We start from the raw sequence: 12,225 nt of genomic DNA on the forward strand, positions 1-12,225 counted from the left end.
ATCCTGAGATGAGTTTCTGGCCACATGTCTGAGTCATAATTAAAACCTCCGCTTTCCAGCTCTGTATGGTTGTCAACTTAGCTCTTGCACAAGGTCTATCATTGCTGAAACCTTCATCACATATCTGTTACCTTCAGACTTGACTACTTTAATGTACACCTGGCTGGCCTTTCACATTCAAACCTCTGTAAACTTGAGGTGATTGAATTATTTTAATCCAATCAGGTCCTATTCTGCAGCAAGTCCAGTTTATCCATTAGTGTGCTTTTTTGCACTCAGCTCTACGTTAAAGTTCTTAACCTCTAAATTTGAGGACTCCATTTCTCATGTTCTTCTTCTCAAGTCCTGTGCTTCTACTATCCCTGAACTCATTGACTTACTTAACTCCTGATTATGTAATGCTTCAATTTAAACATTCTTACCCTCTCCTGTCTTTGTAATCTCCTCCAAATGCACTGCTCTAAGTATCTGCAATCTGCAAATTTTGTCATGAGCATTGCTCCATCACCGGTGACCATATCTTCAGCTGACAAGGGCATAACCTCTGGAATTTCTTCTCTAAACAAACTTTTCCACTTTTTTCTGTCACGAAGAACCCCTTAAAACTAACTACTTTAACTAAGCTTTTATTCATCTTCTCTAATATTACGTTATATCCTCAGTATCAAATTTTGTTTTATATAAAGCATCTGTGAAATATCTTATGCCTATAACAGTTGAAGGTATGCCCACCACTGGTGAAGTGATTGAAATCCTGGATGCTCAGTATGCCAAAATTTGAGGAGAACAGATATCTTGGAAGATTGCAAGAGGGAAAGGCAGGCCATGGTGAGATCTGTAGGGAGTTAAAGAACCTTGGGATTTTTATTATCTTGAAAGCTTTCAGAGATACACAGAATAACCACATCAAATTGCACAGTTTTCTTCTCTAAAATACTATACAAATGCAAATTATTGTTAATGGTATTTGGAAAACACATATAAAATCGCAAAGATTACAAAAAGGCAGTTGCACATTTGAAACAACTAGAAAACTTATGTTGAATACAAATGGTTGTTCCTTTCGAAATATGTATTCTAAAAGCTTTCATTTGCTCAAGTGACTGTGGATGTCGCTGATTAAACTAGCATTTATTTCTCATCCCTAGTTGCCCAGGAGAAGGTTGTAGAGGTGAGGTGAATGGCGTTCTTGAACTGTTTCTGTCCAAGGATGTAGGAACTTCCACAGGGCTGTTAGGAAGGAAGAATCAGGATTTTTGATTCAGCAACAGTCAACGAGCATTGGTTCCAAGTTTTAGGACAGGATAGTATACGGTGTGTGGCTTGGAGGGGAACTTGCACGTGGTGGTGTTCTCATCTGCTGTCCTTGTCCTTATAAGTGGTAGAGTTGTGTGTTTGGCACGTGCTGTCAAAGGAGCTTTGTTGAGTTGCTGTAGTGTACCTTTTAGATGGCACTCACTGTTACAAGTTTGTACTAGTGTGCTAATAAGGGCAAACCACTCTGATTACAAATGATTTCTTTAGCATAGAGAACTTGCAGGAAGAGGAAGTTTAATTTAGTTCACAATACTATTTCAATAAAAATGATCATTTTAAGGAGGTAGCTGTTGGCTGTATTTTAAAATTTAAGTTCAAATCTAATCAAAGGGAGAGTCTCTTTTCTGGCAGTAATGGTTCTTGATGTTTCTGGATGTTCTTCTAAAGTGTGTTTCAGGCATTCCGGGTGTTAATTTCCTTTTGGGAACAACTGGGTGCAGGGCTGTTGGCTGCAATAATTTTTAATTTCCAATCCATTTGCAATGCCGATGGATTTGCTCTATTTGAAATTTTTAGTCAAATTTTGGGGTTTGAAAATCCAATGGCCTGAATTTTCATCCTGATATGGGGACAAGTACAAAGGTGCACAGGTGCATAATTTTACAGTGCCAACTAGGGCGCTGGCATCATTTTCTTGGAGGTGAGATGAGGAGCAAACTTTTGAGACACCTTACCTTTCCAGGGCAATCAGAAAAAGACTGGATGTTTGTCAGGACCAAGTCTTAGGCTTATAGATGTAAGTTTGTTCACTGAGCATGAAGGTTCATTTTCAGACATTTATTCACCATACTAGGTAACATCTTCAGTGAGCCTCTGGACGAAGCACTGCTGATGATTCCTGCTTTCTATTTATATGTTTGGGTTTCTTTGGGTTGGTGATGTCATTTCCTGTGATGATGTCATTTCCTGTTCTTTTTCTCAGGGGGTGGTAAATGGGGCATAAAATTAACTAAAAAGGAGGAAACCAACAACAAACTGCCATTCCTAGATGTCACAGTAGAACAAATAGCCAATTGGGAACTTCAAACCAGCGTCTACAGGAAAACAACACATACGGGCCAAGTATTGAACTACAGAAGCAATCATTCCAGCATCCACAAACAAAGCTGCATCAGAACATTATTCCAACGAGCCATCACACTGCAGTACAGAGGAACTACGCAGAGCAGAAGAAAATCACCAATACAGTGTATTAAAAAAGAATGGGTACTCAATGAACACAGTCCGCCGATTTCTCAGCAACAAATTCAAACAAGCAGACAAAACGCATCCAGAAACCCTAGCCACTCTCCCCTAAATCAAAAAGATATTTCGGAAATGACTGCCAGACTGCTCAGACCCCTTGGCATCATGGTAGCCCACAAACCCATCAACACACTAAAGTAGTAGCTAATGAAATTGAAAGACCCTATACAGACAAGCAAAACTAATGTCATTTACAAAATACCGTGCAAGAACTACATTGGATAAACAGGCAGAAAACTAGCTACCAGGATACATGAACATCAACTAGCTACAAAATGACATGACCCTCTCTCACTAGTATCCTTACATACAGATAAGGAAGGACACCATTGCGACTGGGACAATACATCCATCTTGGGACAAGCCAAACAGAGGCATGCACGAGAATTCCGAGAAGCATGGCATTCCAACTGGAACTCTATCAACAAACACATTGACTTGGACTCCATTTACCACCCCCTGAGAAAAAGAACAGGAAATGACATCATCACAGGAAATGACATCACCAACCCAAAGAAACCCAAACATATAAATAGAAAGCAGGAATCATCAGCAGTGCTCCGTCCTGAGGTTTACTGAAGATGTTACCTAGTATGCTGACAAAACGTCTGAAAATGAACCTTCCAGCTCAGCGAGCACACCTACATCCAGAACCTCAACCTGAGCTACAAATCTTAGACTTGTTCGTGAATTCATGATAAACAACAAGAAATGACTGGATCAGGATAGTCATTCTCCTATGGAATTGTTTTGATAGATCCTGTTTCAGCATTAGGCTTTCACAGTGAACAGCAGAATAAGTGAGCTGATTCATGCTGCTACTATGCAGCAACAACTCAAATGTTACTCACCATTAACCATACCCAAAAAGCTATTCTGTCTATCACACAAAAGAATGATTTGGTCTATGAATGTTTGTGCTGATGTGATGCTAGGTGTGAAGGCTCTATGTCACAAAGACTAGAGAATCATATCAAGCAATATAATCATTCAGCTACTTGCAATAAGAAAAGTATTGACTGTACTAATTTCAAACAGTTATGGCTACAAAATTTACAACATCGTGTCTAACATTAGATGAGATGTTCTAATTGGACAACATATGCTGGATAGTCTAGACTGTGTGAAGAATTACACTGGTAACCATTTTAGGATTATCAGACAGGTATTGTGTACTTATGTATACTGAAAACTGCAGATATTAATATACAATATCTTGTTCTCTACAGAAAGAAAGAATATGTAAGCACATTGCACGTATTTCAGCAACAAAATAGATCATAGCCACCTTTTGGTTTATTTCTCAGGGTAATGTCTTTACCAGTTTCAACAGGTTTGGTTTAAAATTTAAATAAAGCTTAGCAGTTAATTGTCAGTCGTCATAAGTGGGATATTCTCAATGGAAACACTTATACCAGAGTCCATCATCAACCAATCAGCACTTTTTTCTCATACAGTATAACATGTTGTTTTCACTTTATCTTGGTATTTCTTGCAAACTATCCTGATGAGTGCAAGATATAAAGATTCAACAAATTGTATCTTTTGTCAGGAGCACCCAGTTCTGTGCTGCCAAGCAACTACAAATATATATGTTCTTGAGGTAATTCAATAGATCAGAAATTGTCAATGTCCAAATTAAACAAATTAAACTAAAAGGTTTTTCTTATGAATACTTAGAGTATGCCATAAAACCTTACTTTCTTCATATGACCTGCACAAATTGTTCACCATACAACGGGTTTGAGTAGCTGGAGTCAAAGTAATTAAAAATTAAGACAAGGCTATGTGGAATAAACTCAGAGGGGGAATTAAAACTGGATCCAATTGCCATATTGACTGCCACTGGCAAAGAGTGGCCAGTCAGCACAAAGATGTGGGTTCTCCTGCAAGAGTTTGCACACTCCTTTATAGTTTGCCTGGACAATTTGAGCATTTATGCATTGTTCATCAGTGAGTTCCTAAAATCAATCCTGGGTATGTAAGCCTGGCAGAAGCACAGATTCTAAAATTAATTCTGCATGAACATCATTTACGTTTATGAATAAAAACGCTTCAAACTCAGCTTGGCATAAGACAAAAATAGTTACGATATAACATGATAATGCTCTTGTTCTGATTTGATATTCCCTTTCAAGATATTCTTTAATCTGTATACTTGCTTCCACAAACAGTCTACCAGATTTGGAGTTCAATTTGAATAAAGAGTCTTTTATTTGCAAGGTTTCAGGATCTGTAAAGACACAGCATAGAGCATTAAGAAATGGTTAAATAAGATTGATAGTTCTCTTGCAGCAGCTACTTTGGACTTAAATTAGAATTTAGTTACAGTGCCTCTTTTGTTTTACTAAAATCTATTAGTTTAATACTGTAGGACAAACTCCAAATCTTACAGGATAAATGTTCACCCTGAATTTGGTAAAACAAAGGACTGAAAGCTTTAAAATTTGATCACAGCACCACCTACTGGTGCTGTAATATTGTCAAAGGGAATCAATGATTTTGTTTACAGTCGTATAGGACGTATAGTGTCATAGAGTCATATAGCATGGAAACAGACCCTTCCGCACTTTACAAAAGAAATTGGTTCACATCTTCTAAAAAGTGCAGTTTCAAACAACGATATCTTCAAAATCAAAGCTACTTTCATGGCAGCTAATAAGTCAGTCTGTAATCTTTGATAGAAATATAATGTGATGAGAGGTGTCTTCGAAGCAAAAATATGAACATGCTAACAACTCTAAGGATGGATTGAACCTGGATTGATAGGTGGAACTTGGATGAGGTAGTTCTGCACTTAAGGCTGACAGTTAACATTTAACAATAGGAGTAAGTGGGCAGCATCTCATTCATATGGGAGGGAAACCTACACTCAGCAGGGTCATTGAACTCAGCAGTGAATTCAAACTGAAAAATAAAGCAAGGAACTGTGAACGCTGAAATTCTGAAACAAAAATGGAAATTGCTGGAGAAACTTAGCAGGTCTTGCAGCATCTGAGAGAGAAAGCAGCATTAATGTTTCAAGTCAAGTGACCCCTTTTCAATGAAGTCATACAGATTCATTTTGACTGTTGCAGGAGCCTTATATAGTGTCATGAATTGATGGAATAGAGAGGAATGCTGTTGAAGGGCAGATAGGGTCTGAGCAATTGTGAATAATTTGAAGTTTTTAAAAATACCCACTCTTTAAACTTAGAGAAATATGCTGAAGTAGTCAGAGATAGCTTAAAATAAACTCTGGTTAATTTGATAGGCATCTAGTCGTGCAATTTCAATAGAGTTCTTCAGCACATTTCTCTAAGGTCTACTATTAATGTTTGGCTGAATTTCAAAAGCGAGAATTCTCAGCAAAGGCTTCTGAATTCACAGTTTAATTGAAGTTTAAAAATGCTAGTTTATGGTTGTCTTTGATGCAGACATCTGAATAGATGGTTGTTGGTTTCATAAAAGATTAACCACGTGAGAGATTTAACAGATTGGAATGTATTTTATGAATGTGAATTTCTCTACAATCAAGTGCACATGTACAAGAACTGTATAGATTGTTGCAAGTTTATTATTTTCATTTCAATGTGGCTTCTGAATGCCTGTTCAAATTGTATCCTCAGAAATTGATGACTGAGTTGGCTGAGGGGGCTTAGAAATTTTGTCGAAGGAGGTTATGGGTTTATCATGGCAGATGAAAAAAAATTATTTTAATCCTCTCAAAGGCAGAGCTTCCAAGTTTGCTTGCATTCAAAACAGAGGAAATATTTTTGTCTCAAGCATGTAGCAGGCAGGCAGATGACTGCATGCCCAAGGACTTCAAGTCATGGTGATGTAGTCAGAGCCAGAGAAGCAGTAAGATGTACAAACCTCTGCTTCAGGTATGTTTGAAAGCGAGATCATGAAGGCCTGACCATTGATTATCACATCTGGCAGTCACTAGCTAAGGACAAAGAATAATGGTGACGCTTTGGAAAGGTTTAAAGTAGTCTGGCATGGGGGAGGAGGAGGTGGGATCCAAAGCAGTATGGAGACAAAAGAGAAAGTTGAGGACAGTACAGATATTAATGGGACCAAAGGTTAAATAGTAAAGGCAGTTTAGTAATCCAAGTACTAGACAGGACAGGCAAGAGCGCAGCAGGAAGTAAGGGAAGTTTGAGTTAAACTGCACTTTTTTCAATGCAAGAGGCCTGACAGCTAAGGCAAATGAACTCCGGGTATGGATGGATACATGGGACTGGGATATTATAGGTATTACAGAAACATGAGTGAGGGAGGGACGGGGCTGGCAGCTTAATGTTCCAGGGTACAGATGCTATAGGAAGGATAGGAGAGGTATAACAGGAGGGGGAGTTGCATTTTTGATTAGGGAGAACATCACAGCAGTACTGAGAGAAGACATTCAGTTCGTTCACTGAGTCTATATGGGTAGAACTGAGAAGTAAAAAGGGAGAGACTACTTTGAAAGCATTGTACAATAGACCCCCCCCCCCCCGTAAAAAAAAAGGATTGTAATAGCAGAGAATTTTAACTTTCCAACATCGATGGGGACTGCCATAGTATTACGGGCTTGGACGGACAGAAATTTGTTAAGTGTGTTTAGGAAACATTTCGATGTTGTATGTTGATGGCTGCTCTAGAAAAGAGAAAAATTTGACCTCCTCTTGGGAAATAAGGCAGGATAAGTGATGGAAGTGTTAGTGGGGAGCACTTTTGGATCAGTGACCATAATTATATTAGCTTTAAAATAGCTGTGGAAAAAGGTAGGCCTGGTCCACAAGTTAAAGTTCTAAACTGGGGTAAGACGAATTTTGATGGTCTTAGACAGGAACTTTCAAAAGTTGATTGAGGGAGGCTGTTTGCAGACAAAGGGACATCTGGTACATGGGAGGCTTTCAGAAATGAATTAATAAGGGTTTAGGGCCAGTATATTCCTGTTAGAATGAAGGGGAAGGCTGGAAGGAGTAGGGAACCCTGGATGAACAGAGTTATTTAGGCTCTGGTCTTGAAAACGAAGGAGGCATATGACACGTATAGGCAGCTGGGATCAAGTGAATTCCCTGAGGAGTATATGGGGTACACTTAAGAAAAAAAATCAGGAAGACTAAAAGGGAACACAAGATGGCATTGGCAGATAAGGTAAAGGAGATTGCAAAGAGATTCTACAAATATATGAAGGTCAAAGGAGTAACTAGGGAGAAATAGGGCCTCTTAAAAATTAACAAGGTCATCTATGAGTGGAGCCACAAGAGATCGGTGAGGTCCTAATAGAGAAGGTATGGATGCTAGGGAACTTGGGGAAATAAATAGTGATGTCTTGAAGAGGAGGTGCTAGAAATCTTAAAATACATTAAGATAGATAAATCCCCGGGACCTGATGAAGTGTATCCCAGGACTTTGTGGGAAGCTAGGGAGAAAAATGCGGGGCCCCTTGCGGAGATATTTGTATCAGCAGCATCCATAGGTGATGTGACCAAAGATTGGAAGGTGGCTAATGTTGTGCCATTATTTAAGAAAGGTTACAGAAAAATGTCTGGGAATTACAGACCAGTAAGTCTAACATCCGTGGTGGCTAAGTTTTTCGAGGGGATTCTGAGAGACAGGAGCTACAGGCATTTGGGGAGGCAAGATCTGATTAGAGATAGTCAACATGGCTTTATGCGTGGGAAATCGTGTCCCACAAATTTGAGTTTTTTGAAGGGGTGACCAAGGAAGATGAGGAGGGCAGTGTTGTCTGCATGGACTTTCACAAGGCCTTTGACAAGGTACCATATGGTAGGTTGTTGAGCAAGGTTAAATCTCATGGGATTCAGGGAGAGCTAGCCAATTGGATACAAAATTGGCTTGATGGTAGAAGACAGAGTGTGCTGGGAGACAGTTGTTTTTCAGACTGGAGGCCTGTGACCAGTGGTTTGCCACAGTGATTGGTGCTGGATCCACTCAAACCTTCCAGCCCAAGTAGCATCCTTGTAAATATTTATTATTTACATAAATAATTGGGATGAGAATTTAGGAGGTATGGTTAGTAAGTTTGCGGATGATAATATGATTGGTGGTACATTGGACAGTGAAGGTTCTCTGGGAATGCAGCAAGATCTTGATCAACTTGGCCAGTGGGCTGATGAATGACAAATGGAGTTTAATTTAGATAAATGCAAGAGTTTGCATTTTGGTTAGGCAAACCAGGACAGGGCTTACACAGTCAATGGTAGGGCCACGGGGAGTGTTATAGACCAAAGAAATCTAAGGAGACAGGTTGATAGCTCCTTGAAAATACAGTCACAGATAGGCAGGGTGGTGAAGAAGGCTTTTAGCATGCTAGCTTTCATTGACCAGAGCATTGAGTGTAGGAGATGGGATATCATGTTGCAGTTGTACAAGATATGGTGAGGCCATATTTGGAGTACTGTGTACAGTTCTGGTTGCCCTACTATAGAAAGGATACTATTAAACATAGAAAGAGTGTAGAAAATATTTACAAGGATGCTACTTGGGCTGGAAGGTTTGAGTTATAAGGAGAGAGGCTGGATAGGCTGGGACTTTTTTCCTTGGAGCACAGGAGACTGAGAGATGACCTTCTAGAGATATCTAAAATCATGAAGGGCATAGATAAGGTATATAGCAAACAGCTTTTCCACATGGTGGGGTGATCTAAAACTAGATGGCAAAGGTTTAGGTTGAGATGAAAGAGATACAAAAGTGTCCAGAGGGGTAATATTTTCACGCAGTGTGGTGAGTGTCTGGATCAGGCTGCCAGACACAGTGGTGGAAATGAGTACAATTTTGGCATTTAAGAAACATTTGGACAAGTACATGGATGGGATAGGACCAAATGGAGGTAAATGGGACTAGATTAACTTATGAAAATTGGGCAACATGGGACTGTTTTTATGCTGTAGACCTCTACGACTCTATGACCTCCTGTGGACAACAAACAAACAATCTGATAGCACTGTGGAAGAATCTACCTCTCAAAAGTTGGCCTTTTTAGCCAAAAGTATATTAGAAACTGAACTGGACTAGTTATGAGTGCAGTGCCAACAATACTGAAGAACCTTGACACATCCAAGACGAGGTAGCTTGCTTGATATGTGCCACATCCATGAACATTCAATCCCTCCACCACCAACTTTTGGTAGCAACAATGTGTACCATCTACAAGATCCACTGCAGAAATTTACCAATGGTCCTTAGACAGTATCATCATTAACGCACAACCACTAACATCTAGAAGAACAAGGGCAGCAGATACATGGCAACACTACTGCTTCAAGCCACTCACGAACCTGACTTGGAAAAATATCACTGTTCCTTCAGTGTTGCTGGATAAAATTCCTGGAACTCCGTCCCTAACGGTATTTTGAGTGCACCTATGTCAAATGAACAGCAACGGTTCGACAAAGCAGTTCAACCACCAACTTCTCAACTTAGGATGGGCAATAAATGCTGGCCCAGCCAGCATAACTCAGATCTCATAAGTAAATTAAGAAAAAAAAATTGATGACGCCTCCTCTAAAATGGATTTGTTTGCTGTATGTTTCTCCGTATGCTCAGAGCTAAAAATGCACAATTCGGGATCATTTTTAGTCAAGAGAGATCCATTGAGTTGGGAAATTTCCTAAATGGAAACACCCATCTTTGGAGTCAAAATCCAGCCTTGTGCTTCAATCTATGTATGGACAAAAACTGAAAGGCAGAAAAGTAGTAGGCTAGTAGACCAAAAATTGGAAGGCATAGAAGTAGCAGATTAGTACTGTAAAGCAATTTGTGGAAGATCAGTAAGGTTTGCTTCGAGCCACAGGTAGAAGCAAAATAAAAAATGTGTATGAGTTTATAACAGTGGAAAATATATTTAAGAATTCAGGATACATAACTAGGCCAAAAGCAGTTCAGTACTGTCAAGAAGTGCTTTGACATATTAATATAAAATTCAGTTTTTTGGGACCAAGTTCATGACAATGATAACAATTTCAGTTACAGTGGAATCTATTCATAGTATTTGACGTGACAGCAACTTAATTGATTATCATAACCAACTGACCAACAGTCAATGCTAGATGTACAAAACATTGTTCAACACCACGCAAAAGCTGACTGTTTAATTGTTGATTAATCAGCTGCATAGTAACTTTCCCTCAGTGTTATATTCAGATTTTCCTTCTCTGTGGGCCGCTCATTCTCCTACAGAATAGCCCACTCAGAATTACAACATTGATACTTTTTCTCTCCTTACATTTTCAGTTTTAAACTAAATTCTAAACAGCAAAGCCTATGGGGAGGGCTGAAGAACCAGTGACTGGCATAGCACAGTCAGTATGCTAGTCTTGGACTAATGGAACTAAAAACGCATATTTTGAGGCAGCACCTTGAAGATAAGAGTTTGAACAGCAATTCACAGCTATCTTCCCATTAATGCTGCTTACTGGCACTAAGAAACAATGTCAAATTTTCAGTTTCAAAATTGTTGGTGGCACTGATTATAGAACAGACAATTATGGGCTGGGATAATAGGCAGAGATCCATTTTGGCAGACCCCTATCTGTGCAGTGCAGCATTTTCCATTGGCTTAAAGTGCTCTTACAAGAAATTATCCTATCTAGGGTGGTCAGAAAGAGAAGCTCTATTTGAGATCATCCTCCATAAGGGGCACATGTTTTTTGATTCAAATTTGTCCTGTACATTTTCAGTGTTGGTTTCTGCTCTTTTCACTATTTTCTCTGATTTTATGTTGTTATATATTCATTTATTCATTCATTCCCGAACATCTAGAGAATTTTAATGTTGAATCAAGAACCAAATGTAAGCAAAATCACCAGAAAACTGGTTGTAATTGAAACATTCTCAGAACTTTAAGAGAGCAAGAATAACATTAACAAAGAGAGTGCATATCAAAGGTCTGAAAAAAAGACTTTCTGTTATGAAAAATGCAATATGCCTTAAAACACTCTTTGTAAATGTAGCAAACAACAGCTAATTTGTACTCAAAAAACTAACTCACAGCAATGCTGGTTAAGGAATAAATATTGGCCACAACACCAGGAATAACAGCTTGTTCTTCACAATAGTATCTTGCAGTATTTTACATCCCCGTGAGTAGGTAAATGGGACCTCAGCTGAATATTTCACCTGAAAAATAGTACCTCTGACAGTGTGATTATCCTTTGGTATGGATGGAGCATGTGAAATTTTAAGCTCAAATCTTGGAGTGGGACTGGAACTTTGAACCTTGTGATTTAGAAGGGAGAGTGCAACCAACTGAACTACAACTGACATACATACTACAATACAAATCTTTATAGGAACAAGATGCATTTACTTGGTAATGGAATAGAAGAAATTTATCTACAGACCAGGAATCATACAGCAAACCCACTTCATAAGCCCACTATAATTGGCAATGAAGTTCTGTACTACCCTCAACTTTTCCACCACCTCATTCCAGGCATGAATACGATCATCTGCAATATCAATCAACATGGTATCAAGATGAATAACCATAAACAACTTGCATTTTGTAGTACCTCAAAATGGAAAATAATGTAAAATACTTTATCAGGAGTGTTATGGACAATATGTGACACTGTGCCATAAAAGGACTTTTATAAAAAATCATTCATGACATATGAATGTCACTGGCTAGGCCAGCATTTACTGTCTATCCATAATTGTCCTGAAGAA

General features: G+C 38.8%; 1 protein-coding gene across 3 annotated transcripts in view; it reads right to left on the bottom strand.

Annotated features, from left to right (window-relative positions):
* The window catches only part of LOC122561162 (uncharacterized), a 249,582-nt gene that overhangs the window by 130,341 nt on the left and 107,016 nt on the right, over positions 1-12,225 (bottom strand). Inside the window, exon 7 of one of the 3 annotated variants that reach the window (XM_043712663.2) lies at positions 3,584-4,795. The exons of the other annotated variants lie outside the window; for them this stretch is intronic. Coding sequence (XP_043568598.2) covers positions 4,775-4,795 — 21 coding nt within the window. The 3' untranslated portion in view covers positions 3,584-4,774. Of the gene's footprint in view, positions 1-3,583; positions 4,796-12,225 lie in introns of those variants that run through there. 3 annotated transcript variants of the gene reach the window in all.

The sequence above is a fragment of the Chiloscyllium plagiosum genome, unplaced genomic scaffold, assembly GCF_037043375.1.
Source record: "Chiloscyllium plagiosum isolate Xiang-an unplaced genomic scaffold, Cpla_swu_hap1 HiC_scaffold_22, whole genome shotgun sequence".
NCBI lineage: Eukaryota > Metazoa > Chordata > Chondrichthyes > Orectolobiformes > Hemiscylliidae > Chiloscyllium > Chiloscyllium plagiosum.